This window comes from Xiphias gladius, chromosome 10 (genome assembly GCF_016859285.1).
Source record: "Xiphias gladius isolate SHS-SW01 ecotype Sanya breed wild chromosome 10, ASM1685928v1, whole genome shotgun sequence".
Lineage (NCBI taxonomy): Eukaryota > Metazoa > Chordata > Actinopteri > Istiophoriformes > Xiphiidae > Xiphias > Xiphias gladius.
In genome coordinates, this window is record NC_053409.1 from 19,472,751 (window position 1) to 19,489,475 (window position 16,725).

General features: G+C 43.3%; 1 protein-coding gene across 1 annotated transcript in view; it reads left to right on the top strand.

The window, feature by feature from the left end:
- Positions 1–1,573: 1,573 nt before the first annotated feature.
- efna2a (ephrin-A2a) overlaps positions 1,574–16,725 on the top strand; it is a 76,764-nt gene continuing 61,612 nt past the window's right edge. Inside the window, exon 1 of the mRNA XM_040137766.1 lies at positions 1,574–2,358. Within this exon, the coding sequence (XP_039993700.1) occupies positions 2,216–2,358 (143 nt within the window). The 5' untranslated portion in view covers positions 1,574–2,215. The remainder of the gene's footprint in view (positions 2,359–16,725) is intronic.

Sequence of the window (16,725 nt, forward strand, 5' to 3'; positions counted from 1 at the left end):
TGCAGCTGTATTTGGGTTATGGGGGTGCATGGGTTCTCTTCCTGGCTGAATTCAGCATCCCAAATTATAGGCATTACTTCGCAGGCAGAGCAGGGCAAAGCAAAACTAGGACACTTTGCATAATGGATCCAACCGAGAGGCACAATAAGATGTGAAAGATGGAGCTGCGGAAAGGTTCGGTTTAAAATTAAAACATGGGCCTATTAGAATTAGGAACGGTGGGGCAAGTCAGTGTAATTTCGGGAAACTGACTTTTGCAGGAACGTGAAAGAGTTCTGCACACTGCAGAAAATCCTTTGCTTTGCTTTTCTATTGAGTCTATATTGCATTTCTCTCAATTCATTTTCCTAACGCGGTGATGCCTTTTTAAAGACTGCAACTGAGCTTGTTGCAAATACTTTTCTCGAATCAATTCTCCCCTTGTCGAGAAGGTGCATTGATCCTCGCAGGAGCTCGTTCGGCTCCGAAATTTCGACACGTTGGAAAAATCATGGAAACACTTTGTGGAAACAAGGCATTTCCTAGGCTATATCTCACTCCGTTGGCTCCGGGGGCTAAATAGGTACGACGGATATGTTTCTGCGGAGGGGGTCTGCGCGCACACGCAGGGGCAGAGGCAGCAGGGGTGGCTGCGCTCTGTCACCCTGTGCTATCTGGAGGTTCATGGCTCACAGGTTTTTAGAGTTGGTGCTGCCTCTGCTTGTCCTTTGGGCCTAATGGACACTGATAGAAAATGACTCCACTGTTCCAGCGATCCATCAGACGCCCTCTCTCTCTCTCTCTCTCTCCCTCTCTCTGACCCATCCATCAGGCCGCAGCTTTCAAACTGGTCGTGAACTTCGCGGGTGCTCTGCAAGTCCAGATGCGATAAAACGCCCTTAGTCAAGCAGATTGGCTGCAGTGGTTGATTTATAGCAAGTCTAACAAATCCCAAATACAGACGGCAACTGCAATTTCCAGTTTCTCTCTGGGGAAACTACAATAGATCATCTGAAGTCAGTTGTTAACACACATTCTTAATTCATGTCATGCTAAAAGGGTCTGTTAACTTCCTCAAATTAAAAAAAAAAAAAAAAAAAAGAGGTGTTGAGTTGGGACTGTCTTCTACAGATTCTCGGTTGTGTATCGCCAGCGCGCAGTGAGTCAGCCAGCCCCGAGTCCCCAGAGGGAGCGCGGCGCTGCACGGCACGGCACGGCACGGCTACATCACCCCGCCCGCACAGAAAGAGAGAGAGAGCGAGATGAGATGAGGAGAGAGAGAGAGAAAAGGGGGGTGTGGGTTACTTAGGCTACACCGAATCAGGGTGCCGGTGAGTGCTGTTGCCGCCATAGGTGGAGGTCGCACCGGAGCATGTTCGGACTGAAGCTGTGGTCACCAGCGGCTCCCTGGCTGTACCGGTCAGCGTGACTCTCAGACAGTGGGGGCGCACCGCGACCGGAGTCGCGTTGGATCAGAGCCCGTGGCAGCGGAGGGATCCCCAAGTTGGGATGCTGCAAGAGCCCGTGCTTGTTGCGAGGAGGATGCTCGTCGCGGTGTGATTAAGTTCGGACCGAGAATATCGGGAGCGGAGCGTCTCCGTCTACCTGGAATGTATTTCCCTGAGATGCAATATTAGACCGAGGGCCGAGTGGACGTAGTTTTGTGCTGTGAAGAGATTTGCGCTGCGAGGGGAGCGGAAGAAAAAAAGCGTGCGCCGCGCTCCAACACAAATCTGGGTAAACAAATATGACGGCCGATTCGGACGCCGTCTTGTGTCTGCTCATGACTGACGATATCGCCGGTAGAATTGCAAACCTCGGATGAATTCCGGAAGGGGATAAATCGTGATTTCTCGGAGAACGGAGGGACCTGACCCAGGTAGCGCATCCATCTCCCCGGCTGCGCGTAATGGGAGAAAAGTTTCGGACCTTGCAGAAGAGACGCGCTCGCAGCCACCCCGCCGACGACGCGCTTGTAGAATAACATGCGAATCCTGCCCTCCAGCCCGCGGCCGACCAAGTTTGAAGCTGAATCTCAACGATCCGGCGATGACCTGAAAACACCCTTGAGGGGATCGGAACTCGCATCGAGCCAGTCAACGAGCCGATTTGTCCAAAGGCGCGCGGGCGGACATTAATGATCTAGAGAGGATTTCCGCAGCAGAGGCAGCAGTGCAGTGAAAGCCTGATCCCGGTTCGAGAGACAGAGAGAGAGAGAGAGAGAGATTCCCCCTGGATGTCTATGATGATGTGCCAGCTCGGGCAGAGGTGTGTGATGGAGGTGGTGGTGCTGAGCATCCTGTCCTGGGTGTCCGTGTGGGCAGAGGAGAAGATCATATTTGACAGACACGCTGTCTACTGGAACAGCTCCAATCCCAAGTGAGTTTCAGTGGGAGTTAGGCCAAAGTGTGTGTGTCTGTGTCTGTTTCAAACATTGTTTGTTTATCTACCAGGCTCTGAAAATAAGTCTAAACATTCCCAGCATGCGGTTGAATCTTGAAATCTACACACTTCCCTCTTCCTTAACACGTGCTGTCCCCCCCCCACACACACACACACACACACTTTTTGTCCCTTTCTCTTCCCGTTTCAGGGGTGTTTAGGATGAACATTGTAATTCTGATGCTTTTTACGATGCGCAAACAAGACACGCACACACACACCTGTTTTACTACATATCCGGGGACCCGTCATTGACTGAACGCATTCCATAGCCCCCTTACCCCGACCGTAATCTGCCCAACTGAATGCCTAAACCCCGACCCTTACCCTACACCTAATTCTAACCTGAACCCCTAAAACCCCTAAAAAAAGTCGTAACCCTCAAATAGCCAATTACACTGCTGGGGTCCGGCATTTTGGTCACCACAAAGCTGTTGGACCCCACAATTATAGTAGGCTCCGGGTTTTCAGACCCTATTAATATATTACACCCCCCCCCCCCCCGCCACACACAGGCCCCCAAAAGTGGAAGTGTGTGTTCAAGTGTGCATGTGCACGCACTGGATATTTTGTTCTGTGGCACAGGGAGCCTTTTGTTTTACACAATGAGGGCATCTTGCCTCCTCTCCTCATCAATGTCTAGAGTCTCTCTCTCTCTCTCTCTCTCTCTCTAACACACACACACACAAAGCCTTTTACCTTTTCAGCTAATTTCCGGAACTTGCGCCAGTAAACACATGCGCACATTATTTCTCTGTCAATTGCAAAGTCTTGCGCAAAAACCTCATCCATAAATAAACAAACGCACACAAACAAGCGCGCGCGCGCGCATGGCTGCTACACACAACTACACACATGCACGTGCATCAGCACATACAAAGACACGCACACGGTTGTCTTTAGCCAGTCCTCTCATTGACATGGGGCAGAGCACATTGGGTCCATCTGTCTAATGGTTTGTGACAACCTGGCCTGTCTCTTTCTCTCTCTCTCTCACTTTCTCACTCCTTCGTCTCTCTCCCAACTCTTCTTTTTTTTTTTTTTTTTTTTTTGGCCTCCCTCTCTCTCCCAGGTAGATAAATAAACAGTGAAAGTGCTCCCTCGCCGTCACTCGCGGCTGAATTAGTCCAAACTAACGGGCCTGTCTCCCTCTCTCTGCATCAACCACACACACACATAAGGACACATATATACACACACACCGAGCTAACAGGCCTGTCTCTGACTGCATCACTTTTCCACAGAAGGCTTCTCAAATATTTAACAGGCAAGGGGGAACATTTTCTCCCTTTCTTGCTGTCTGCCTCTTTCTTGCTGTCTTCTTTTTGTCTATCTGCGCTCCTTCCTCCTCACACACACACACACACACACACACACACACACACACACACAAACACCTATACATTGCAGACATCACATGGTAAATTTAAGCTATATGGATTGTTGCTGGTGTCGCTGCTGTTCCGTCAGGGTCGTGCAGAGAAGCCGAAGCAGAAAGGGGGCACATCAAAAATGCATTGCTACTAAAGCAATGAATCTAGGCTCCGGCGCCCTGGCGAGGTTGGTCCCCCCTGTTAGACCCTGGCACTGTCATTGCTCACCACTCCTTCCCGCTGTACTTGTGAGGCCCTTCCGCCGACAACATCCATTCCTCAGCTTTAATCTAAAGCTAACTCTCTTTCTCGCCCTTGAGGGGTTATGGCTGGTTTTTGAGAGAGTAGAGAGACAGAGAGAGACGCCAAAATCACCCCACGTCAAATGTATAGGGGAATTCTGGCTCATTAAAATTTGGGTTTTATTTACAAAGTTTCGGTCAAAATAGTGGGGTTGTGTCCACCAAGTTACTTGCCAAAAAGAAGTCCAGCGGAGCGGGAAAGGCAAGCTAGCAAAACTTAACGAGTTAGCAAACTTCGTCGAAGAAATGCCTGTGTTACTGAGTTGTCGTCCGAATTGCACTGGTGGAGGAAGTAACAACCATTACCAACACAATAGAAAATGACTACATTATAAGTACGAATCCTGTACTCAAAATCTTACCAAAGTAAAAGCACAGAAGTACTACCAGCAAAATTTGCTGACAGTATCAAAAGTAAAAGTAATCGTTCTGCAGAAAAATGGCCCACTGTGACTCACATATTAGCATATATGACGAGGTTAGACTGCTAATACTGATACATCAATGGGTAAGCAGAACTTCGCTGTTGTACGGGCGTCAGGGTGGAGCTAGGTTTGACTGTTCTATACACAGTTTCCTAAACTAGGGGTCAGGCCCCCTCCAAAGGGTCACAAGATAAATCTGAGCGGCCGTGAGATGATTAATGAGGTAGGAAAGAAGAAAGAGATCTTCAACAGAAATTTTAAATATTTTTTTTTGTCTTTCTCTGATCTTTTTTTTGTGAAATAATGGATAGCGTATTTACAGTAACTGAAACCACTTGAGTCTTTCTAGGGGGAAGATCACTCTGGTGGAACTGCAAACAATTTACAGACTTCTCAAATGTGGGGGGGGGGCATAAACAAGACACTGCTGTTTTGTAAAGGCTAACCAGCCAAAAAGTTTGGGAACAACTGGTCTAGGTCAGATTTATCTCTTAACTAATGTTTTTATGTAAAAGCTTAATTTGGAAAGTAACTGCAGCTGTTTAGATAAACGTGGTGGAGTAAGAACTACAGTATTTCTCTCTGACATTTGGTGGAGATGAATTAAAAAGTAGCAGTAAAAGTCAAGTAAACCAAAAGTGCCTAAAAGTTGTTCTTAAGTACCATACTTGAGTAAATATACTTTCTACCGCTGCCAAACTGTCCATTGTAAAACTTAATCACTGTTTATAGACTCACTACTTGGTTAATCTTTGACCTACTGTACTTGGCACAGTTGGGCATGGCCACACTTTTCCTTTGTAATAAAAGATTATTTTCAGCATTTTGGGTGCACGCACTTTTGGTTTTACCTCTAAATAACAGTTTATGTAACCTGGCTAAACTGTTGGATTGTTTATAACCTGATTGATCCTCTAACCACTCAGTTTTTGCCCCATGGGACTTGCAGAGATGTCGCTGGGTTCTCAGATCTCAGGAAATGCTTTGGTGAGTGAAATGTTATAATATTCAATAAAAAACTAAAATAACCAAAGCTACAAAAATAAGACCTAAGTTTTGATGAACAGAAGTTACCTTTTAAAAGCTGACCTTAATCAATGTAGCTGAATTAACATATTAAAAATTAGAATTGATGTTAATAAATAAACTTACATTTTACAATCTTTGTTTACCATCTTAGTTGATTGATTGATTTTAAAGCAGTCTCAATAATCTCAATCTAACTGGGTAGTTTTTCATCAAAATAACTAAGTATTGCCTTCCTGACTTCTGATCGGATTATTTGATCACATGTCAGAGAGAAATCAGGAAGGGTTGTGAAGCTATGTCCCCAACCAGCTGCTTCTTCATGGTAAGAGTGATCCAACTACCATATATTGAACTCAGAATTTATGATTCAACACAATAGAGTGGTACCACTGTGGTGGTGGGGGAAAAAAGACCATAAAATGTACTTTCTCTGTGAATTTATTTGTTTGCAGTCTTCCATGGCACATTTGATGTAGTGTTCCAGCACAACAAAAAAACGTAAAAGGCCTTAAAAAGGACCTGTTAACACACAGAGTGGTGATTTAGCCACCAATAACTGATGAGATGCTCAGAGACCAAATCCGAGAATGATGCATCAAATCCAAACAGCAGCTATTGTCTGAGGCAGCGAAATGACACAAACAGCTGGGAAAACAAACGGCTGAGTTTCTCAATTGATCACACGGCATCAAGCACACAGCTTGTATTGAGCTGTCAGGATGTGTTGTCTCTTCTCATGTTCATCAAAACTTGCTCCCACCAAAAAAGCCTGACAAGGGCGTTCTCTATAAGGTCGCGAGGAGTTTGTAGAACTGATAGTTGCTCACTGTTTTGTAGTGCCGGTGTAAACGGTATAAACTTTGTGTTTTCCAAAGAGAGGGGATTGTGGTAAACTGCATGAAGTGATGAGTCACAACACAGTGGAGGAAAATGTGGCAACTTTCCTGAAACGGTGCCAAAAACAATGCTGGCTTCGCTGCAGCCCTAGTTTCATTCTGACTTTCTCCCAACACGAGTAAAGCATGGAGCACTGCAGGGTATGATCTACATGGGTTAGATGGATGATTCTGATGTCGTCTTATTTAAAAATGACTTGATTAATCAATGGACCAGTTTTACATCCATCGTAAACTGCATATTAAACCCTATTTCAAATGCATAGTCTTATTCTTTAAAGCTGCTACAATCAATATCAATATATTTTTATATTATATTTTTATATTAACAATGAATAAAATCACTGTGTGTAATGTAAAAGGGGTCACTTGTAGTGATAAGCTTATAGAGAATTGTAACAAGAGTCTGCCGTTCCCCTCAGGTCTACGGAGTGTTTTGGCTTTCCCACCCATAGCTGTACTGTTTGGGTTTTTGGTTTTTTTTGTTTATTGTAACCGCTCTCATTTTTCTATTTTGCCCTACATGTATGAGTCTAGCCACAGTTTGGGTTTCGTGTGGCGAGTTTTTAAAAAAATTTTGTCCATATCTCTGGACAAATAGAATGGGGGGGTGAATTAATTTAGACTGTGGTGCTTAGAGCATTGAAAACCTGACATTCAGAAATTTCAACAGCAACATGTCTTTCCAGAGACAATGTCCCCGTAACTCAGAAAAATCTCTAGACCTTTTATTAGAAGTACGTGCTGACAAATTTGTCCCCTAGAATATTTACCTTAATCTTTCAACATTTGAGTGCCACCACATCAAAATGTATATTTACACCCATTGTATTGGAGTGACAGAAGTTTCAGAAGCCACTAAGGAAACGTGGACAAATGTTTTATCTAATTTGGGTGAACTGATCCTTTACAAATTGACCTTTTGATGTGGCTATAGACACTGTTGCTCCATATTTTCCAATACTAGTGATGCTTTTCGGTTGCTTCAGTTAATGTTTGTCTTCTTCCTCTCTGTCTACCACAGTCTTGCTTCTCTTGCATGCTTTTCGGGGCTTAATCACCATCCACACTAACGTGTTTTAATTTTTTTTTTTTTTTTTTTTTTTTTACCTGCTAATTAATCCAGTATGTTGGCCAGGTCTGTTTAGGAGTATCTTGAGCTCGACAAATCTAACCTGGATAAGTCAAGACAAATAAAATGAGTTAAACAAATGTTTCTCCTTGAGAGAGGAGACATAACTACAAATATGCCAAACCCTTTATATCGAGGGCTCTGGCTCTCAACAGGCCTATATCTTTCAAGGTCTTGCTGGATAATAGAAAATGTATGAGATAATCCAATTCAAACAGCCCCGGCCACATTTGGTCACGGCGGGGAGCAGCACTTGCACACACTCAGTGTTGTCCACCCTCCTGTTGTGATGAGATACGTGCTAGTGCACAGTAACAAAGTACCATAACATACATTATCACAAAAATACTGCAACCCTGGGACAGGATCTGGAAATCTCCCGCACCCACATAGAGGTATTTATGTCACATGCAGGAAGGAATATAGGAGGATCACACACATACATTTATGCACTTACACACCAGTCGCAGCTAGATTTAGGTCACAAACTCGCATACACAATCACATACAACCAGAATGGCTGCCCATTGAATACAAGGTTAGGCAGCCTCCATTTATCTATTTACTCACTGTCATACACACACACACACACACACACAGTCAGTGGAAGCTAGATATGGGACCCACATGCACACACTGGCACACACCGACACACACCAAGACTGGCTGTCTGGTGAGTAAAAACCCATCCATTTTTCTCTCTTGCTGGCTGGCACACGAGCGCGTGCACACACACAACATTGAGCCCTCTCAGGCCCATATTATAAAGCTTGCAGGTGAGGGGCTTTGTTCACCCCGAGCAGCTAATGTGCTCAGAGCACACGCACACACACACACACACACACACACACACACACACACACACATACTCTGGTTCAATGGTCCAGAAGGAGCACCTTATCTAATCCCATGGTTTATCCTTCAAAAGACTTTCTTTTCCTTTTTTTCTTTGTTCCTCCTCTCTCCTCTCTATTCATCTTTGTGTCTTTGAGGAACTCCGTGTCAGTGAGAAGCGCTGATGGTTGACAACACTCTCATTCTATGGGACAGAATCTATCTCCTTGGAGGGAGAGACACACACACACATGTGCACCCACACAGCCTTTGTGGAAGAAGTGTCTCATGCACTGAGCACCCACAGACTCATACATATTTCTTCACACAGAAAGTTTCATACGCACCCACATGTGCATACACACACGTGACAAACACGCTATCTATACACATAGTCAAGCACATCACAAGTCCTTGCACATAAACCCACACACACACACACACACACACACACACACAATGTCTTTCCCGTAGTGTCCCCTGTGGCGCCCAGTGATATGTGTAGTCACTAGCACTTCCTCAGTCCTACCACACACATACAGACACACACACACACACACACACACACACACACAGATTTGTATCCAATTTACATATAGACTTGTAGACACCCCCGCTCAGTTGCTGACAGTTTGTCAGTCTCAAACCTGCCCCTGGGTTAAATCCAACTTCCACTGCAACCACCACCACCCACTCCACCTCTGTCTCCCTCCATCTTCTCGCTTTATTTCCTCTCTGCCTTTGTGTCTCCCTATCAAGCTCTCATCTTCCACTCTCTTATGTCTCCTTTCTTGTATCACGACTTCTCCCTTCCCTCTCTTGTCCCGTTGGGATGTGGTTGCCATGTTTTCCTTGTACAGGCCCCGGCACTGTCCACACCGCCTCAGGCAAACTTCTTCTCTACGTATTCGCATAAAGCTGCACTACATCAGGTTACATCTTCTTGCTATGTACGTGTTTGTTTAAAATGTCAGCTACGCCATACAGTAGTTCATGTTGAGCGAAACCAGACTCACGAGTTATCCGTGGGATCCTGACACTCACACACCGAGCTAAAGATGATACTTAGAGTAATTAAAGTCAAGGCTCCTACCTCGCAAATTATTTCTCCCAGCTCAGCAGGAGAGACAGTTACATAACAAGATCTACTGTAGCTGATCTTAGTCATCAGCACATTCAATACAATGATTGGCAGGAGGAGGTCATCTGAATATTCAGGGGCATTAGAGTGGAACAGCTTGTCTGCTGATATTAAATGCACTGCCAATTCCTTTAGTTACAGTATTAAAGTCAAAAAGTGGATGTTAGACTGTTGACCACAGAGATGCTATTTTGCCTCTTTTGAAAAAAAAAAAAGATACTTCTGAATTCTGCATTTCAATCATCTACATCAAGAGAGGGGGAGACAAACAGCATTATGATACGGATGTTCTGAAGAGAGCAAAGACATTTATTCAGTAGAGTGAACAAGGCACACTGACATGATATTGATATTGGTGCATTATGGTTCAGTGCCGATTTTGCCAAATGCTAATGTAATGCTAGCATACTGACGTTTAGCAGGTATAATGTTTACCATGGTCACCTGAGACTGATTTGAATGTCTTTAATTTTGCAGGTATTTGGTCATAAACCAAAGTACCGGACAAATTTGAATTTTGACCTGATGATGGCGCTAAATCAAACGATAAGGGATCTCCAAAGTTATTACAATTCCTCCCGAAGGGGACACAAATGTCTGTGGATCACCAAAGTCCGTGGGATTCATCTAAGAATGTCTGTACAAAATTTCATGGCAATCCATTGGAGAGTTGCAATCCCTAGAGCCAGGGCATAGCTTAAGGTGTTCATTGGTTCCAGCTTCTCACGTACAAGGATTCACTGCTTTTCTCTGTTTTACATCAATGAAATATCTTTGGGCTCGGACTGCTGGCTAAAGAAAACAAGCAATAGATAATTTTAGCAGACATATTGACTTTTCAAACACTGATTACATTAATGGTGGCTGCTTTGCATCAAGGCGTTCCAGAGGCAGACTCACTGTGCATGCTGGCTCGCTGGCGCAGCATCGTTAATGTGATAATTACACCTATGCTTTTCCTGCTATGACAAGCCAGAGTGTTTGCTGTGAAATACAGCTGTTTGAGGATGTCAACTGGGGTTCTAGGTAAGAGCGATGGGCATTTTTTTTTTTTTTTTAAATCATTTTACATACCAAAACTATAATCTGCAGAATATTTTATGATGAAGAAAAACTGTAGTCCTACACTTTGGACAAACCTGCTGAGAAGCCAATGTTGCTTTTTATTGTCAACCACACTAAAATAAACTAAACAAAATGTTAATTTGCTAATGAAATCACAGTGAACTTGCAGTTACTGTGAGTTTCAGTTGTATCTCCTTTTTGCTGTGCCTGACTTGAGCATTTTTTGTGTCTCTGTCACATTAATTGTCCTTTTCCTTACTATCAGTCAGCTGATGCCGGCAGGAAGTTAGGAAGTCTTAACCAGGAAATAACTAGAGCTCTAGTAAACCAAAGAAAATCTTGTTCGACTGAAATCATACCTACTCTTCAACCAATCGATTGGCCGCGCTGGGAAAAAAAATCTGCATTTATCTCTAAATCGACCACAGTGCACTGAGTGCACTCTACATGGTAGCTTTATTAGTCCAAATGAATTACAAATATATATACAAAACTAGTATTTGCAGACAGACAGTGTTTAGCTTTTGTTGAGCATCAGAAAAAAAAGGTGCATGGCTTAAATGTTGTATTTCTAATTAACTTAGTGCTGACAAATTGCAGGAAGAAAAAAAAATTTGGCGTGGTAATTGGTAATGTATTCTGTAACTTCAGATTATAGTACCTTTGATTTGATCTTCTATTTCTACCATGTATGACACTTGAGCTTCTTCTCTTCATGACAAGCCGGTGACAGGCCAGGCTCTTGTGCTCATTTGCACCGCCAGTCATTTGTTATACAGTATATCAATTAGAACTGAAGATTGAAAAATATCTCCAGCCCCATGATTGTATTTCTCTGTGGCGGCGATATCTTTCCTTCACTTGAGGATTAAGGATTTTATACTTTCTGTTATTAAGGTAGTGGCTTAGAATCATAATCCTTGTCTTTGAAATGATTTTTTTTTTTTTTTCAAAGTAGTTATCCCAAAAAAAAAAAATCTTACCCTTGCCTCAGAGCAAATGAATCCAGACCTCTCCCATGCATTTTTCACAGAAAGATGCCCTTTTTTTTCAGGTTTTCAATCCTGCCCTAGAAGTGTGTCTGTGCATGCTGCAAAATATCATCATCATTTGATCTGCCAATAGGAGTGTAATGATCTGTTTAGTATGTCAGCAGCATGGCACTGAATATGTAATGCAATATGAAATGTTTACCCCCCCCCCCCCACACACACACACACACACACCACCACCACTAACCCCCCCACACGTTTGATTGTTCATGCAGAGGAGCAGGTTGAAAGAATGAGTACAGATATTACGCTGCAGTGCTACTGCTTCTGTTGCTACCTTCCACTAATGAGGTTTGTTGATGATAATGACTATGGCAGTGATGGCGATGATGATGTAAGCACTCCGAAACAACCTGGGGAGTTCCCAGGAGTTGTTGTTTTAATGAAGAGAGAGAGAGAGAGAGAGAGAGAAACAGTTTGAGCCAGGGGTTTTAAGAAGAGACAGAGAGGCCAGCAGACAGGATGAAAGAATAAACGCATGAATCACAGAGGACAAAATAGGGAGATACTAGCCGAGAATATGAAAGATGCCAGGCTGCACTCAATACATAGTGAACAATGGGCATTGTCATTCTTGCTCCATCCTTGTTTCTGCTCCCCTCTAATACTTTTCCTCAGGTCCCGGCTGGCTGTGCTGATTGTGTTAGCCGAGTGAAAGAATAGGACTCTTTCAATTCTGTCTGCCTGATACTCTGATGGGACCCTGGCCGCTCAGTCGTCATACAGACCGGCCGGAGGCTGATAATACCACGTACACTACTGTCTGGCTACGCCTCGGACTGGCCCTTAGAGACGAAAAATACAAAAATTTGAAAGGGAAATAGGGAGATCTGCTTGAAGGATTAGGAAAGCTGAATATGAAGAAGGACCAGAAAGTTGACCTAAACAAAAACAAGGCCATTTAAATTTTTATTATTTTTTTTACAAAGAAGAAACAAGATGAGCTGGAGGAAAGAGAATCCAAGCTAAGGAAGGTGAGATGAAAGTGGAGGAGGAGGGAAATTAGGTGGAAAAAGAGAGGGAAAGTGGTGGAAATCGGCGGTGTTGAGAAAGATGGCAGATTACTTCTGGAAGTATGATTCAGGCAGACATACAGCAGCATAGCTGGAGAGAAAGAATATGGTTGAATGGTCCCAGCAGGTGAGTGTCGAGGGGCTGGTATTACAGGGGAAACACTGGCCTTTTGCACGGAGCTGGGTCCAGTGTTAAAGATGCCCTCTGGCGTGCACACATTTCAGAATGAGAAAGTTGGCATTTAAAAAAGAGGAAGAGAAGATGTGCTCGAGAGATCGGAAGATGCCTGTCCTCCCAGTTTTTCCACATGCCATCAGTGGAGGTGAGACTAAACTCACTTAAGAGCTGACCCCAGTAACTTTCACGCTGATAATCGCCTAGATCTTCATATTTTTTCAAAACATTTTGGCAACCAAGTTCATCCTAAACAAGTCTGGTCTATGTCTTTATGACAACAAGGTTATTTTCTCCTTGTCGGGCTACACAATAGCATCATTAGAGTCTTGGCTTTCATTTGTATGAGTGTGTTTGTGCGCATAGCCAACTACGAGCGTGTGTTGGAGCAGTATTGAAAACCAGTTTTTCATCTTCATCCAAAAAAATACCAGATAGATTTTCAAACAGTAGGAGTAGAAAGTAAAACAAAAGGAGCGGGTGAATCATTTGCATTGTAATCCACCAGACAAGGCAGGGAGAAATCGTCTAATTCCCAGCCAGCGATGGATGCCCCGCTACTTGATTTCATCCAGAATGGGGTCACTGTAAACAAACCCCTCATTTTACACTATGCTAATGGGACATAATAAGGCAGAACCAACAGATGTTCCAGCACTCCCATGATTTTGTTGCTACTTAATTCTGCTTGGTGCCGCGGCTGCTAACTAACTCTGCCCTCTGATTCCTATCAGACTCTCTGAAGTTTCCATATGTATGCCACCCTCTGCTCCGGTATGTGTGTGTAATTTTGTCCGGGATGCAATTTTCTTTTTGACCTGCAGACTAATCCTCACCTCAGGTCTAATCCTGAGCTAATTCTAAGCAAGACTCTGAGGGCTTTCTATTAGAAAACCGTCCATTTATCCGATGGGCCTCCAGACAGAGAGGATGAGGGCAGGTGATGATGATGGTGGTGATATTGATCATTCTGAAATGATGAAGGTGATACTGATGGCTCAGTGATGATGAACACATAGACGAAGATGAAAGCAGAGGTGTTGATGACAGCGATGAGGACAGACTCCTTTATTATTGTCCAATCCAGGCTGGAAATTCGTCCTCCATCTCAGCTCAGACACAGTAAACACATAAATTAAAACTCTACACCTAATACATTACAGGTTCAGGACAGGTACCGATCCATTCAAAACAATGCAGCTGTAATAGTTCACCCAGTGTTGTCGAGGATGCTGACAGCCACCGGGACAAAAGACCTTTTACAAAGCCTGTTTTCGGCCATCTCCATTTTAAAGCAGCAGGCTGAGGGGAGGATCTTGAACTCATGCAGGGGCAACCATTTTCAGAGCTTTTCTACACCTGAGTTGTAGCCTACTCAGTTATTGTAGCTGCCTATTTCTGTTTCCCTAAAAATTCATTTAAAAATGCTGAAATGTTGATTTAATTCTGCTTTTAGAATTTGAGTTTCCAAAACAAGTCAGTAATCTCTCCACCAGGCTTCATCTACTTCGAAAACCTCAGCATCCTAACTAAAAAAAAAAAAAAATTATATTTGGCATTTATTAACGAGAATAAAATAAGCGTTGACTATGGCGATGATGTTTATGATGTTTACGAAGATGATGATGATGATTTGAATGATGAAAACAGCAGGGGACACAACAATAGTGATTAAAATGTTGATGAGGAAAAGGAGGGTGATGACAGCGAAGATGATAGGGACAATGATGGCCATGGTTAATGATTCCATGTGATGTTGATTATACAGTATAAATGGTAATGATGGTGATGTAATGCTGATGATGGCGATGGTGATGGCAGTGGTAATCTGGGGAGGGAATAGAATAGAAGTGTATTGCCCTACCAGGGCAGGATTATAATATAAATGTTTTGTATTAAATGTGTGTAAATATATATATATATATCATCATTGTGCCTATCATCCCAATTTTTTTTAAATTGTGTATGTATTTAACAGTAAAAATATAAAACCATGCATCACAGATAATCAACAATACAGCAATATATGTGCAAAAATTGATTCAACACATTGAAATCTCTGGCATGGGGGTAAATGTTGTTCATCTCATAATGGTTGCACTGATGTGAGAAAGATGATGATGATGATGTAGTAGTGGTCAGGTGGTCATGAGTTGTGTATAGTTAAAACTGATGATGAAATCAATGCCAGTAGAAATAATATGGGTGACAGTAGTGATTGCTCTGGTAGGATGAAGATGATGATGATGATGATCCTAGACGTAAAATGATAATGGGATGGGAGAATGATGATGAAAGCAGGGATGATTATGATGGCGGCTGTGTTGTTGATAGTAACATTACTAATGTTCGTATGTATACTGATACAGATGATATTGATTATAATAGTGATTGCATTGGTGTGATGAAGATAATGAGAATAACCGTGATGATGACAAATATGGGGCTATGTTGTCTATAGTATCAGTAATGATTACACTGAAGCTAGTGGAGACGAGAGTGATGATAATAGTGATTGCACTGGTATGATGAAGATAGTGATGATGACAGTGTGAGAATAAGGAGGATAGAGATGAAAATGATGATGAACATCAAGAATGTGATTGTATGGTGATGATGAGAACGATGATGACGACAATGATGGTGGCAATGAAGAAGATAATGATGAAGAAGGTGATGATGGGACTGGTGAAAGTGATTTTCATGGGAGGATGATGACGATGTAGCTGATAATAATGAGAATGATGACACTGATCCGAAAGGAGATGATATTGTTGATTATACTGGTATGATGAATACGGTGATGACGACGTCGAGGAAGCATGATTAGTAAAGGGTTTGAAGATACTCGCAATAATGAAAGGGCCATAATGAGTCAACTCCTCTGTGCTGGTCTCTCTCCCCATACTCACCCACTTTCCCCCAACTCTCTCACCCCTCCTCTCCCCCTCTCTCCTTCTCTCTGTTTCTCTCTCTCTCTCGAGGAGGTTTGTGAAAGGGAGAATCAGAGCACTCCATTACGTTTCTTCTTCTCTCCCCTCTGCTGCATCTCTTTGGGAAATGAAGGAGAGAGGAGATGTGAGAACATTAGTGGTTTGTTGGCACTTCTGTCTTTTCTTTCGAATGGAAATAGAAAATTAGGAGATTCTGCGCTGATGAGCTTGCTTCATTCTTTGCGGCAGCACCTCTAACTCACTCGCACAGGCCTCAGAGAGGTGTTATGCCACAAATGAGAGACTGTTCATTTCTTCTTTTGTGTCCACCCTTTTTTATGTTTTGTGTGTGTGTGTATGTCAGCACCTACCTGCTAGCTGCGTGTGTGTGGGTGTGGATATATGTGTGCCTTTGTATTTCTTATCCCATTACATGTGGGAGTTTAAGTGTGGCTCAGGAGTGTATAAGTGTGTTGTCCTCAGTTGAAAAAAAAAAAAAAAACAATCCTTACTCCAGTTTGAAGAGCCTAATCAAAGGCTGGCAAATTTTCCTCGCCTCTCGTATAGTTCTGAGGCGGCTGCTGGGCTCCTCTTCCTTCGGCTTCCCCCTTTTTGCTCCCTCCTCTCCCGCCTCTTCTCATCCCTGATTACTAAGGGGGCTGCAGGAGGGCTTTCCATAGCTGTTGAAACAGAGGAACGTGCTTCCTCATAGGAAGTATCAGCATCTGAAAAAAGACAGCTTCTGCAGAAACTGTGACCGTCTGCATTTTTTTATTTCCCACTGTGGCTGCGCAGACACGAGTGGGTGACCTGAAGCTCACTGTGGCACCAATCATTCAAAGCCTGAGGTGAAGCCAGAGACAGGAGGGAGGAAGGAAGAGGTAGCAATGGATGTATTTATAGTTTATGCACAGTGGTGATTTGCCTAACAAGA